Source organism: Oncorhynchus tshawytscha, linkage group LG07 (genome assembly GCF_018296145.1).
Source record: "Oncorhynchus tshawytscha isolate Ot180627B linkage group LG07, Otsh_v2.0, whole genome shotgun sequence".
Lineage (NCBI taxonomy): Eukaryota > Metazoa > Chordata > Actinopteri > Salmoniformes > Salmonidae > Oncorhynchus > Oncorhynchus tshawytscha.
Window position 1 is genome coordinate 60,135,932 of NC_056435.1, and position 16,178 is coordinate 60,152,109.

General features: G+C 43.1%; 1 protein-coding gene across 1 annotated transcript in view; it reads right to left on the minus strand.

The window, feature by feature from the left end:
• Window positions 1-16,178, minus strand: part of LOC112246206 (disks large-associated protein 4-like) — a 199,701-nt gene that overhangs the window by 55,005 nt on the left and 128,518 nt on the right. Inside the window, exons 4-5 of the mRNA XM_024414507.2 lie at window positions 2,157-3,541; window positions 1,188-1,411 (exon numbers count right to left, since the gene is read on the minus strand). Of these exons, the coding sequence (XP_024270275.1) occupies window positions 1,188-1,411; window positions 2,157-3,470 (1,538 nt within the window). The 5' untranslated portion in view covers window positions 3,471-3,541. The remainder of the gene's footprint in view (window positions 1-1,187; window positions 1,412-2,156; window positions 3,542-16,178) is intronic.

Here is a 16,178-nt window from a genome sequence, read left to right on the forward strand (position 1 = left end):
AGGGATGGGGCCAGGTTTCCTCCAGACGTGACGCTTGGCATTCAGGCCAAAGAGTTCAATCTTGGTTTCATCAGACCACAGAATCTTGTTTCTCATGGTCTGAGATTCCTTTAGGTGCCTTTTGGAAAACTCCAAGCGGGCTGTCATGTACCTTTTGCTGAGGGGCTTCTGTCTGGCCTGATTGGTGGAGTGCTGCAGAGATGGTTGTCCTTCTGGAAGGTTCTCCCATCTCCAGAGAGGAACTCTGGAGCTCTGTCATAGTGACCATTGGGTTCTTGGTCACCTTCCTGACCAAGACACTTCTCCCCTGATTGCTTAGTTTGCCCGGGCAGCCAGCTCTAAGAAGTCTTAGTGGTTCCAAACTTCTTCCATTTAAGAATGATAGAGGCCACAGTGTTCTTGGGGACCTTCAATGCTGAATACATTTATTGATGCCCTTCCAAAGATCTGTGCCTCGAAACAATCTTGTCTCGGAGCTCTACGGACAATCCCTTCGACCTTGTGATTTCTTGCTCTGACATGCACTATCAACTGTGGGACCTTATATAAACAGGTGTGTGCCTTTCCAAATCATATCCAATCAATTGAATTTACCACAGGTGGACTCGAATCAAGTTGTAGAAATGTCTCAAGGATGATCAATAGAAATAGGATGGACCTGAGATCAGTTTTGAGTCTAGTAGCAAAGGGTCTGAATACTTATGTACATAAGGTATTATTATTATTATTTGTATAAATTTGCAAACATTTCTAAAAACCTGCATTAAAGATCCCATGGCACTTATCGTAAGAGTAGGGGTGTTAATCCTGGTGTCCTGGCTAAATTCCCAATCTGGCCCTCAAACCATCACGGTCACCTAATAATCCCCAGTTTACAATTGGTTCATTCATCCCCCTCCTCTCCCCTGTAACTATTCACCAGGTCGTTGCTGCAAATGAGAATGTGTTCTCAGTCAACTTACCTGGTAAAATAACGGATAAATAAATACATAGATTTGCTTTGTCATTATGGGGCATTGTGTGTAGATTGATGAGGGAAATGTTTTATTTAATCAATTTTAGAATAAGTCTATAACATAACAAAATGTGGAAAAAGTCAAGGGGTCTGAATACTTTCCGAATGCACTGTATGTCATTATGCTTACATGTCCATTGTCCTTGCGATGAAACTTTGGCACTGAGCTTACTTGCGTGGCGGTAGCTGGTCGCTCAGAGACTGCTGGGTGGCCCTGAGGTAACTCTGACGGCGGGCGGCCATTTTGGGCGAGGGCTTGGGGCTGCCGTCCGAGTCATCGCTGTCCTCTAGGTCACCCATGGCCTTCACGTAGCTGCCACTCCGCATGCGCCGACATGGGATCTCATTGGCTCCTCCTCCTCCGCCGCTGCGGCCCAGCGTGCTACTCCAGTCCCCCTGCAAGAGGCAGCAACCCAGATATGTTTTTCTATATGACATTATATCCATATTCCATTTATATTGACATGATTGTGACAGTATAATATATTTTTTTTTACATAATGTCATTTGTTTTACAGTATTCACTCTGTAATCTACAGTATCTACAGTATGGGCTAAAGAGGATCCAAAATGTATCACTGAGAGACTCCCACTCTACTTTTCTTGACCATAGATATGGTTTTATCGATTACACAATAAATAAATACAATTATTTGAGTGCTACGGGGCAGTTACCAACTCCTCCCTGAATATCTTTACTTTGAAACTTGAAAACAAAGTCAAAACAATTCTATAGGTAGACTTGGAACTGACATTTATATAACAGCATGTTAATGTCACATGGAATTGTGTGTGCCATTTACAGTGGTATGTCATAAATGTCAGCACATAAAGTCAGGCTCATAAAAGAAAACATTTGCAGAAATGGACATATTTTAGTTAAATAAACGGAACAAACTGACAGCTGACTGAGACACAGTGGAGGAATAATCAACCTGACACTCAAATGGTCCAACACTTACAGTACTTTTATGTTTTGATCCAAACAGGTCTTTGTCAGACCTGTCAAACTGTCTTGACAGTAAATATATTTGTATTTAAGTATGCTTTATTCTTTGTCTCCACATTTGTTTTATGTCCAGCACTTCATCCGATATGATGATAACTGTTTGACAACAGAAATTGTTTAGATAATACTCACCTGTCGGCCCACTTGCAGGTAGTGGCAGGCCAGCTCCTGCTGGCACGACTTGGACTTGAGCATGGACCGGTCTAGGGTAGCCGAGTGGCCCTTCTGCAGCACCTGCCTGGGCTGACCCAGGGTCAGCGTCGACCACGAACCTCCCTTTATAAAGTCATTAGTGTTCACTCCCATGCTGATCCCTCCTACCCCTCCTCCACCACCTCCGGGTCCTGCCAGCATCTGCTGGTACTTCATGACTTCGTTGCTGCTCTTAGACGAACTAATGGTGTTGTAGCCACTGTGGACCACGTAGCGGCTCTGCTGTCCCTGCTGCTGCTGTAGTGCCCCCTGCTGAGCATCGTAGGTAATACCATGGGTGGTGTGCTGGGTGGCATGGGTGGTGGGGCGTCCGAGCGTCATGGCTATGGGGTTGCGGTAGTTGCTGAGGTCGGCGTTGTCCAGGTCGTCCGAGCTCCAGTAGCCCGACATGTTGGAACGCGGCCGCCGCTTGCCCGTCCCGCCCCCATCTGACTTGGCTCCGCCCCGGTCTTTGCTCTTTGCTCGCCGGTCCCGCTTCCCGCTGTCCTCGGTTCCGGACGAGGTCCCGCCGCTACCGCTACCTGTCCCCGAACGCCCGTTGACGCCCTTGAGGTTGTGACCGTCCATGGACTGTGACTTGGCGAAGAGCTTCTGGACGGAGCACATCAGGTTACGGATGCGCCCGGGGCTGTCGGTGCGCTGCTTGGAGGCGACGGAGAGGGCAGCCGATGTGCTCCGGTGGAACTGCAGCGTGCTGAAGCCGTCACGAGGCCCCCCGGGCAGCTGCTTCTCCAACTGGTCCAACAGGTTGGGCTGCAACTGCCGGTTCATCTTGGCCCCGCCGGAGATAGTAGCCGAACCACTGGTGATCATGGCCCCCCGGCTGCTCTGCAGGCCCCCCATTCCATGCATCCCCATCCCCATCGACATGGAGGTGCCCAGGGTTCCTGTACTTATGCCGCCGATGCTGTCCTCCTGTGGCGGGGAGAAGTCGCTGGGGTCATAATGGGAGTTGTAGTGGACATGGGGGAAGGTGCTGCTGTTGGACAGCTGGTTGTTGAGGGGGAGGGAGTAGTCCGGGGGCAGGGATCCCTGGTTGTGGTGGGCTTCCATACTGGGGTTGTAGTGGCGGGGATCCATGGTGCCGTAGTGGTCCATGCTGGTGGGGCTGAGGAGATAGGGGCTCCGAGGCAGGGTGGAGGCCTGGTGTGAGTACAGGGGCTCCGGGGGGCCCTGGGTGGGGTCGCAGGAGTCAGACAGATGGCGGTTGCGTTTGGCTCCTAACCCTTTCATGGTGGTCAAGAGGGGCCCCCTTCTAGAAGACTCCCCAGCCGGGAAGAGACGACAGGCCTGGAGGATAAGTCCTACAAAAAAAAGAGAGATAGCGAGAGTAGGTTCTGCTCAGACAGACCGAAACGCACCGATGCATGCTGTCATGCTGTACACACAAATATGCACACGAGCGTACCCCTGAAGGCACCATTGTACAATATAATATACACACTTTCAAAAACACGCACGCATGCACACACACCAGTTTGATCATACAGTACATAAATGTGCAGGCAAACAAACACACCCATTTATGCTCAGAAACAGACTAGCCCCCTGAGGGCTGTGAAGGAAATATTTAGATCTCAATGAGCCAGCTTCCCACAGCTTTCCATGGTGAACATCAGTGTTGAATCACTGGAAGTGAAATGAAACAATGCAGTTCAGGGGGTTCATTTTAATTTTGTCTTGTGGAAACCAACAAATGTTAGCAGTCATGAACAACTACAGCTATGGCATTGTATAGTCAATGTGTGTGTGTGTGTGTGTGAGTGAGACAGACAGAGAGAGAGAGAGAGAGAGAGAGAGAGAGAAATTCAAAAGGAAATGATCTCAACAGAGGATAATGTCCTCCTGTGTGCTACCTATATCCCACCACTAAAATCCCCATACTTTAATGAAGACAGCTTCCCCATCCTACAGGGGAGATCAACCATTTCCAGGCTCAGGGACATGTACTAGTCTGTGGCGACCTAAACACCAGAACTGGACAAGAACCGGACACCCTCAGAACACAGGGGGACAAATACCTACCTGGAGGTGTCAGCATTCTCTCCCCCATATGCCCCCCCTAGACACAACAACGACAACATAACCAACAAAAACGGGTCACAACTCATGCAGCTCTGTCGCATGCTGGGTATGTACATAGTTGATGGTAGGCGTCGAAGGGACACCTATGGTAGGTACACCTATAGCTCATCTCCTGGCAGTAGTAATGTAGACTACTTTATCACTGACCTCAACCCAGAGTCTCTTAGAGCGTTCACAGTCAGTCCACTGACACCCCTATCAGATCACAACAAAATCACATTTTACTTGAACAGAGCAATACTCAATCACGAGGCATCAAAGCCAAAGGAACTGAATAATATTAAGAAATGCTATGGATGGAAGGAAAGTAGTGTGGAAACCTACCAAAAAACAATTAGGCAAATTCAATCCCTTTTAGACAACTTCCTGGACAATACATTTTACTGTGATAGTGAAGGTGCAAACTTGGCAGTAGAATCATAAACAGTATATTTGACCTCTCAGATTCCCTATCAAATCTAAAACTGTTAACAACAATGACAAATACTTTGATGAATAATGGAAAAACCTAAGAAAGAAATTAAGAAACCTATCCAACCAAAAACATAGAGATCCAGAAAACCTGAGCCTACATCTTCAATATGGTGAATCACTAAAACAATACAGAAATACACTACGGAAAAAGAAGGAATAGCATGTCAGAAATAAGCTCAATGTAATTGAAGAATCCATAGAATCTAACCACTTCTGGGAAAATTGGAACACACCAAACAAACAACACGAAGAATTATCTATCCAAAACAGAGATGTATGGATAAACCACATCTCAAAAATGTTGGGCTGTATAACAAACAAACATGGGGCATGGGACATACAACAATCTCAGCTCTGTAGATTTTGCTGTGAAGAGACAGAATCAATAGATCATTTATTATTGTATTGTCCTTATGTAGCTTGTTTCTGGTCACAGGTTTAGGAATGTTTCAAAAATCACAACATTCACTTAAATTGAACCGTACAAATAGCAGTGTTGGGCGATTTGGAAAGCAATAGTCAGTCAATAAATAATATAATACAATTCGTAGGAAAGGTTTTCATATTTTTTTCATCACAATCTGTGGATACTATACGATTAGAAAGGTAAAAAAAATATGTAAAACATCAAAATTGAAAAATAGATGTCACATGGAAACCAAACGAGGGTGGTCTATAGTGATAGGTGGGATGGGCTGAGAGTGGCTGAGGGGTGGGATTAAAGATCTGAGGTCTATGGTGATAGGTGGGATGGGCTGAGAGTGGCTGAGGGGTGGGATTAAAGAGCTGAGGTCTATGGTGATAGGTGGGATGGGCTGAGAGTGGCTGAGGGGTGGGATTAAAGAGCTGAGGTTTATGGTGATAGGTGGGATGGGCTGAGAGTGGCTGAGGGGTGGGATTAAAGAGCTGAGGTCTATGGTGATAGGTGGGATGGGCTGAGAGTGGCTGAGGGGTGGGATTAAAGAGCTGAGGTGGTCTATGGTGATAGGTGGGATGGGCTGAGTGTGGCTGAGGGGTGGGATTAAAGAGCTTATGTTTGGTAATGTATTATTGTTATGTGACTGCTTTATATAAAAGTACCACGTACGTAAAATATACATATAAAATGTATGAATATGTAGCAAAAAAGCTGTAAAAAAATAAATAAATAAAGAACCAACAGCATAAACAAACAGTGCCTTCAGAAAGGATTCAGACCCTGTCACGTAGAGTAGGCCAGATGGCTAAACTGGATAACCTAACCTCTATAAAAATAAAAAGATGGCGGAACCGCAAAAGTTCTTCTGTGCAAAGGTGTTTATTTACAAGTGATTCCGGAACAGAAAACAACAGTACTGCCATCAACGTCTACCTTATGGGACAGCTTAACAACAATGCTGCCCCATCCACAGCTCAATCCAAAAAATCCCCCTTAGAGACTGGAGAGAGGCTCCTTTTGTAGGGCTAGCCCCTCCCCTCAGAACAATTAACCCTAATTAATTAATCAATTAACAATACAAACCTACATTTTCCATGAACTAAACATACTAAAGGATATACATTGCAACACGGTTTTAAACAATATCACAACATAACATTTACAACATTACATCATTACTGACAATATCTTTCAATATGCCCATATGCATTAATGAGCCATTTGGGACAGGCACTATAAAGCCAACCCAATTCCCTTAGCTCGGGTCCTTTTCCAGCATACCCAGAAGCTACAGAGATGGAGAGAGAGGAACAGAACAAACAAACAATGCGCTCATCCACAACATTGATAAGTATAATAATTATTGTATCTCTCAAATATGAACATTGACAAGTGTGAAATGCATGCACCAAGACAGAAGTTAAATTGTGTGTCGACCCACATTGTTAACTTATGGTATAATGGCGCAGGGAGGAGTGATGAATATGTGTGTGCGTTAAAGAACCAAATGCTGCCCGCGGCCAGTGACGGACTTCTACGTCACAGACCCCATGACTTTTTCCACATTTTGTTACATTACAGCCTCATTCTAAAATTGATTTTAAAAAGCTCAGATGCATCCTGTTTCCATTTAATATCCTTGAGATGTTTCTACAACTTGATTGGAGTCCACCTGTGGTAAATTCAATTGATTGGACATGATTTGTAAAGGCACATATCTGTCTATATAATGTTCTACAGTGCATGTCAGAGCAAAAACCAAACTTTGAGGTCAAAGGAATTTGCCCGTAGAGCTCTGAGACAGGGTTGTGTCGAGGTACAGACCTGGGGAAGGGCAAGAAAAAAAATATGCAGCATTGAAGGTCCCAAAGAACACAGTGGCATCCATCATTCTTAAATAGAAGAAGTTTAGAGCCACCAAGACTCTTCCCAGAGCTGGTCGCCCTGCCAAACTGAGCAATCGGGGGAGAAGGGCCTTGGTCAGGGAGGTGACCAAGAACCCAATGGTCACTCTAACAGAGCTCAAGAGAGTAAACTCCCTAAATACAGCTGTGCCAAACTTGTAGCGTCATACCCAAGAAGGCTGTAACCGCTGCCAAAGGTGCTGAGTAAACCTTCTGAATACTTATGTAAATGTTATATTTCAGTTTATTTGTATATTTTATTTGCAACAATTTCTAAAAACCTGTTTTTGCTTTGTCATTATGGGGTATTGTGTGTAGATTGATGAGGGGAAAAAAACAATTGAATACATTTTTGAATAAGACTCTAACCTAACAAAATGTGAAAAAAGTCAAGCGTTCTGAATACTTTCCAAAGGCACTGTACATGATCAAATCCAAATCTTAGAGACTATTTAAACTATTTAAGACTACCAGAACCCACTGTATTCTCCAAACACATTGAATAAACTACAGGACAAAATACAAACCCTCCCACCCAAAAAGTCCTGTGGTGTTGATGGTATCCTAAATTAAATGATAAAATATACAGACCACAAATTCCAATGGGCTATTCTTAAACTCTTTAACATCATCCTCAGCTCTGGCATCTTCCCCAATATTTGGAACTAAGGACTGATGACCCCAATCCACAAAAGTGGACACAATTTTGACCCCAATAACTACTGTCATGTCTTTACTATCATTAACTGAAGACTTCTAGTTTTATCAAAGATTCTCTGTAATTAGTTATTAGACTGATTAATCATGTAACCGTAATTACTAGGAAATCGGGGCACCAAGGAAAAATATTCAGATTACAAAGTTATCATTTCCTAAAATAACTTTTCAGATATTTTATCTGATCAATTAGTCTTCGAATTAATGAATTATTTACTTTACCTCACGTTAGTCTCATTCCAAATGTTGTAAATTGTTGGTTATCTACACAAACCCAGTCTTCACTATGAGTCATCCATACATCAATTGTTTTAAATAATTTATTACTAACTAAGTAATTCACAGAAATGCATAAACAAACAAACAAACAAGGTAAATGTGGTTACATGAAATGATAGGAAAATGTGCCCTAGTGGGCTAAACCGGCATGGCGGCTTGTTAGACAAAAGGGGAAGTGGGGGTCGACTAAGAAGTCACTACAGAGTGATAATTATAACAATTGAAATGCTAATCCTTTACAAATGAACGCTCACTCATTCGGGAACAATTGCAATCAATATATATATATATATATATTTACGCTCAGGGTGTCGTCTTGATCGTTGGTGAAAAGTTAATGTCTTTTGTAGAATTGTCCGTCTCTCTCCCTCTCTCTCTCGGTTGTGGTTAGAGGGGATTGTTCAGAGTGAAATTTGTTATAGAATGGCTGTTTCGGGGGTTGTCGTCGTTCAATGATACCGAATTCCTAGCTGCAGACTAGTAATTCATATCAAAGACTTGTTCTTATTCTGTCTGTATCGATAGTCTAAGAGTTTAACCACGTGGTATGGTTAAAAGATTCAGCAATAGTCTACAACCTTTCTCCTCCAATTGGAGAAAAACATGGTCTGCAGCCTTTAGCCATCTCGTAATTGAGTTAAGCTCGGTCTGCTGATAATTTCTTAAAGTTGGGTTTTATTTGGAATTGCAGAAAAGGGGCTGTCCTAGGAGGCCTGACCCTAAGTGGGCTCAGGGGCGGTCCTCTAATTTAGTTCAAATCAAAAGGGAATTGTATTTTTCTTCATTAAATAGTCCAAAATCATATTACACAATTATACAAACAGTATCATACTCACTCATTCATGTTATACAACAATTAGATAAATTAGGTAAACCTCATATGTGAGGCTATTATATAAACAGCGTTATGGTAATGTGGCCACACCGTCTCCCATGAGCATCCCCAAGTTGTGACAAACGGACCAGTTCGTAGCTGGATTCTTCACCGATCTTTTATACTTTCTCCGAAACATGAAATGTTTGTACCTCAAGTTCTGTGAGGTGGAAGGATGTCCTTTGTTTTCCATGAAAATCTACTCTCTCTATACTGTATGTCCATGAGGAGATTCTCAGGAATTTACGACGTCTCTCTGACCACAGCAACCTAGTTGAAGGAGGAAAGGGGGAGGCAGGGAGAGGGGGATGGGCTTGCTATACCCAAAGAGGCCAACGTCATGACACTACCATGGTATATGCGTCAACAGCAACCCTAGGAAAATCCTCTGCATTATCATTAACAGCAGACTCGTACATTTGCTCAGCGAAAACGATGTTCTGAGCAAATGTCAAATTGGCTTTTTACCAAATTACCGTACGACAGACCACATTTTCACCCTGCACACCCTAATTGACAAACAAACAAACCAAAACAAAGGCAAAGTTTTCTCATACTTTTGTTGATTAGACAAATTCCATCTAGACACCATTGCCATAGCGCACACAAAAAAATGATACATACCTCAGCCTAAACATCAGCGACACAGGTATCTTCCACAAAGCTGTGAATGATCTGAGAGACAAGACAAGAAGGGCCTTCTACGTCATCAAAAGGAACATATAATTCGACATACCAATTAGGTTCTGGCTAAAAATACTTTAATCAGTTATAAATTCAGCAAAAAAAGAAACGGCCCTTTTTCAGGACCCTGTCTTTCAAAGATAATTTGTAAAAACCAAAATAACTTCACAGATCTTCATTGTAAGGACTTGTAGGCCTGTTGTAAGGCGGGTCCTCACCAGACATCACCGGCAACAACGTCGCCTATGGGCACAAACCCACCATCGCTGGACCAGACAGGACTGGCAGGATTGGCACTTCACTGACTAGTCGCGGTTTTGTCTCACCAGGGTGATGGTCGGATTCGCGTTTATCCTCGAAGGCATATTCTTTACACCGAGGCCTGTACTCTGGAGCGGGATCGATATGGAGGTGGAGGGTCCATCATGGTCTGGGGCGGTGTGTCACAGCATCATCGGACTGAGCTTGTTGTCATTGCAGTTAATCTCAATGCTGTGCGTTACAGGGAAGACATCCTCCTCCCTCATGTGGTACACTTCCTGCAGGCTCATCCTGACATGACCCTCCAGCATGACAATGCCACCAGCCATACTGCTCGTTCTGTGGGTGATTTCCTGCAAGACAGGAATGTCAGTGTTCTGCTATGTCCAGCGAAGAGCCTGGATCTCAACCCCATTGAGCACGTCTGGGACCTGTTGGATCGGCGGGTGAGGGCTAGGGACATTTCCCCCAGAAATGTCCGGGAACTTGCAGGTGCCTTGGTGGAAGAGTGGGGTAACATCTCACAGCAAGAACTGGTAAATCTGGTGCAGTCCATGAGGAGGAGATGCACTGCAGTACTTAATGCAGCTGGTGGCCACACCAGATACTGACTGTTACTTTTGATTTTGACCCCCCATTTGTTCAGGGGCACATTATTCCATTTATGTTCGTCACATGTTGTCATGACTTCCGCCGAAGTCGGTCCCTCTCCTTGCTCGGGCGGCCTTCTAGCCATTGCAGATCCACCTTTCATTTTCCTTTTGTTTTGTCTTTGTTTTACACACCTGGTTTCAATTCCCCAATTACATGTTCATTATTTAACCCTCTGTTATCCCCATGGTTTTTGTGTGTGTTTGTTCGTTGTTAAGTGGTCAGTATTTCTGTGAGCTGGTGTTTGGTTTATGTTCGAGTAAAGTTACGTTTTTACTCAGTTCTGTGTCCTGCGCCTGACTTCGTCCGACCCACTACACACTGACACTTGACACATGACACATGTCTGTGGAACATGTTCAGTTTGTCTCAGTTGTTGAATCTTATGTTCATACAAATATTTACACGTGTTAATTAAGTTTGCTGAAAATATACACAGTTGACAGTGAGAGGACGTTTCTTTTTTTGCTGAGTTTAGAATACATTGTCCTTTATGGTTGTTGTTAATGGTCAAAATCCAGAAAAAAGCTGTTCAATTCTACAACCACCTAAAAGGAAGTAGTTCCTAACCCTTCCATAACAAAGCCATCACCTACAGAGAGATTCACCTGGAGAAGAGTACCCTAAGCAAGCTGGTCCTGGGGCTCTGTTCACAAACACAAATTGACACCACAGAGCCCCAGGACAGCAAAACAATTTGACCCAACCAAATCATGAGGAAACAAAAAGAGAATTACTTGACACATTGGAAAGAATTAACAAAAAAACAGAGCAAACTAGAATGCTACTTGGCCCTAAACAGAGAGTACACAGTGGCAGAATATCTGACCAGTGTGACTGACCCAAAATGAAGGAAAGTGTTTACTATGTACAGACTCAGTGAGCATAGCCGTAGGCAGACCTGGCTCTCAAAAGAAGACAGGCTTTGTGTACAATGCCCTCAAAATGAGGTGGAAACTAAGCTGCACCTCCTAACCTCCTGCCAAATGTATGACCATATTAGAGACACATATTTCCCTCAGATTACACAGAGCCACAAAGAAATAGAAAACAAATCAAATGTTGATAAACTCCCATATCTATTGGGTGAAATACCACACTGTGCCATCACAGCAGCAAGATTTGTGACCTGTTTCCACAAGAAAAGGTCAACCAGCGAAGAGCAAACACAATTGTAAATACAACCCATATTTATTTTCCCTTTTGTACTTTAACTATTTGCACATCGTTACAACACTGTATATAGACATTACATGACATTTGAAATGTCTCTATTCCTTTGGAACTTTTGTTAACTGTTCATTTTATATTGTGTGTGTGTGTGTGTGTGTGTGTGAGAGAGAGAGATTGTGTGTGTTGTGTGAGAGAGAGAGCGTGTGAGAGAGAGAGAGAGAGAGTGCGAGAGAGAGAGAGAGAATGTATGTTGTGTGTGAGAGAGAGAGAGCGTGCGATAGAGATAGAGAGAGAGAGCGAGAGAGAGAGAGTGTGTGTGTTCATGCATGGGGATGGATGGAGATACAGAATGTCGTTGCTCTCAGCATCGCATGAGTAGCCAGCTGAAACCCAGCAAGGAGTCCCCTCCTCTCCTCTCACACGTCCAACATCAAACCTCCACCTCGCTTCTGTTCCACTCTGATAGCAACACCTTCTGCTGCTGACTATCTCCCCTACCTCCCCTTCCACAGCCGGCAGGTACACAGCCACAGCCCTAGTGTCTTGTCACCAGGAGAGCCCTTACCTCCGGGTAGACCCCTCCCTCTTCCCAGCTTCCCATCTGTCTCTCTCTCGCCAGACTCCAAAACAGAAGAGCTTTTCCAACAGGCATCCCTGGCATGAGGCACAAAGGGTGGCACACCGATTGGCATTGTGAGGCAGGTAAAGAGGATTGGGCCGGCGGCGGGTGGCAGGGAGTGGCAGAGGGGGGGATGGCTGGTTGGTGCAACTCCAGCAAGCCTGCCCAGCCCCAGACGGTCTGTGCCAGTGCCCTGCCTGGCAAGGTGGTTAAAACCTCTTTAGGATCCAGCCTTTTTTTTCTTCAATTTTCACCTAAAATGACATACCCAAATCTAACTGCCTGTAGCTCAGGACCTGAAGCAAGGATATGCATATTCTTGATACCATTTGAAAGGAAACCCTTTGAAGTTTGTGGAAATGTTAAATTAATGTAGGAGAACATAACACATTAGATCTGGTAAAAGATAATACATAGAAAAAACATGCTACCCAGGCGCAATGCCAGCCCAGGCGCAATTTAGATTTTGGCCACTAGATGGCAGCAGTGTATGTGCAAAGTTTTAGACTTATCCAATGAATCATTGTATTTCTGGGCCGGCAGGTATCTTAGTGGTTAGAGTGTTGGGCCAGTAACCAAAAGGTTACTAGATTGAATCCCCAAGCTGACAAGGTAAAAATCTGTTGTTCTTCCCCTGAACAAGGCCCACTGTTCCTAGGCTGTCATTGTAAATAAGAATTTGTTCTTAACTGACTTGTGTAGATAAATAGAAAATACATTTCTGTTAAATTTTTTATATCAAGACTTCCCAAATGTGCCTAATTGGTTTAATAATGCATTTTCAAGTACATAACTGTGCACTCTCCTCAAACAATAGCATGGCATTCTTTCACAGTAATAGCTACTTTAAATTGGCAGTGCAGTTAGATTAACAAGAATTTACAGAAGGTGGATGGATGAAGGCTGATTCCATGGAAGCCATTAATGAAATCTGTGAAATACTGACTAGAATGGCAGTCTGAGTTGCTGTGGAGGCAGGTAGAGAGAGATGTGGCCATAGCCAAGCCACACAGATGTAGTATCTCAATTTGAGCCAGTTTTATACAGCAGGAAAATAATCCTTCAGCAACAGGAAACGTAAATTATTATGTAGATTATAATTAATGGACATTTCTGTAGGGTTTGATACATTTTTCATTAGGGCAACTCGAGTCTGAAATGTCAGTGGAAATTAGAAGTTTTTTAAACCTCAAATACACTACAAGTTTGCATTTCCAATTGTGCAAAAAAAAAATCAGCAACAAAAGAGTGATCAAATTAATATCCTACACCTGTACATTCATATAAATACAGTATATACAAATGCAGATATCAGTGCCTTGGAATGTATAGTATTTAGCTTTATTGTCTATTGTCTCTATGTCTCTCTAATATTGCCCTGCTACCATCTATTCCATTGTAGAGGGAATCACATCCAATATAATTGACAGTAAATAACATTCTATGTAAACTTAATGTACAGTAAAGTTTTCTAATCTAATCTGAATTGGGGTTTTGCCTAGCAAATCTTTTGATTGGCTTGAACTGACTAGTTACTGGGACAGCACATTGCTTCACCTCAATTCACAGACCATTTAACTGCAGTGAAAGTGAGTATTCAACTTAACTACCTTAGTAATAAAATGTGCTAAACTTTGTACAACAATCTATTATACAATTTTTGTCCTGTAATAGAGTCCTGTTTCTTGGACAATCCCAATATTAAATGTTGGCATTGACATCCAGCTGGTTTAATAGTGTTTCTCAGTGAAAGAAGAATAGCCCAATGTTTTTTTAGTTTAACCTGAAACCCAGAACTTGTTTCACGGAATAGAAACCAAAGATGATCCAGGTCAGGATGTAGCAACGGGCCTAACTATCAAAATGTTGCTCAAGAACTGGTGCAGTTCAAGTTGTACTGTATCTTGTTCCAGTGGATCAATCTAGGATCAACACACTTTACAGTAAATAAGCTGCTGGAGAGGGACACACCTGCAGATTTCTCTGTACATACAGTATAACACTTTCAGATTTCTCTGTACATACAGTATAACACTTTCAGATTTCTCTGTACATACAGTATAACACTTTCAGATTTCTCTGTACATACAATATAACGCTTTCAGATTTCTCTGTACATACAGTATAACGCTTTCAGATTTCTCTGTACATACAGTATAACACTTTCAGATTTCTCTGTACATACAGTATAACACTTTCAGATTTCTCTGTACATACAGTATAACACTTTCAGATTTCTCTGACAGATCATTATACCACCGTGAAGGAACAGGTCTATCTGGTCTGATCAAAGACCAGACAGGCAATGGTAGAATGGTAGGCTAGAACATTCTCTAAAGAGTCATTGTGTAGAAGCACAGAGTTTTCTAACCCAGAGACACAGCAGTCCAATACTTCTGGGAACGCCTCGCAAGCAGGCTCGACAGACCAGACCGGGGTTTGGGGTTTGGAAAGTCAACTAGAGAAGTGAAACAATTGTCCTTAGTTGTTCATTTTGATTTCTAATGGCACAAGCTAGATTCGAGACAATGTCTAAAGTAGCTGAACATGTTATAAGTCCAACCTCATGAAAGTGACAAACTGACACATTTTCCATTTTCATCAAAAACAGCCGCACACGAGCAGTGCAGCCCAGCAGTGCAGGTCTGTTAGACCCGATGACATGTTTCTACGCGTGACTTTAGCTAGCTACCATGACATCACCTACAAGTGTGACCAGGGATTTATATTGGAGAAGCTGTTTCTGGGCATCTCCATACTAAACCTTCTTTGGTACAGTAGAAGTGTGGAATGGGTTGCGTTCACTATGACAGAACAGTGTGCAATGTTGAATTCAACGGAAATGGTACTGTACTGAACGACCAGGTGAAAAACGTTGTGATTACTGTGGCCCAGAGGGCAGTTACCATTAGATGTGCTGAGTTTTGCGATTTCAGATAGTCACACCCATACTGATCAGGCAACACTCACCAAACAGGAGCAAACGTACCTCAAAGGCTGTTGAAGACCGGTGCACACCGTTTTGGGAAAATGTGCCTTTCAGGATAAACCGCCACGCAATGTAGAAAACGTTGAGTCAAACTGACCGCACCTCTGTTTTTGTTTGCTAATGACACCATCATCTGTTTCCATGCTTTTGATTGGTCGCTACAGCTGTTGAGATGGCACAAGGAAGAGGAGAGATTCAGACAATTCTGTTCCTGTTAACATTGTATCTGCAAGCCTTCACTGGTCAATTTCAAGGTAAACATCCACATGAATCACACACACACACACACAGACACAGACACAGACACAGACACAGACACAGACACAGACACAGACACAGACACAGACACAGACACAGACACAGACACAGACACAGACACAGACACAGACACAGCACACACACACACACACACACACACACACACACACAGCTTGCCAATATAATCAACTCAAGCATCCCCCACTTCGTATCTGTTTTCACGGGTCGCAGATTAAAGGGACACAAAATGTACTCTATACGTGGAACAACCCTTTTACATGTTTATGGGGTCAACAACATAGAAAGTTTTGTCTGTTATATTACCGTTTTCTATATGCAAAATGGGTCTGATTGTTATATTTGGTGAAGTGTTAAATAAATAAAAAATAAGAGTATAACTACCTCTTGTCTGTTATTAAGATTTAGATCACTTTATTGGTCAATTACCCACAATGTCCAACCAAAATGTTATTTCCTCTGTTAACCCAATCCCTCCGAAAGACACACATAAATACACATACAGGTTTTGGAGAGGTGCGGGGGTGCCTGCCCCAC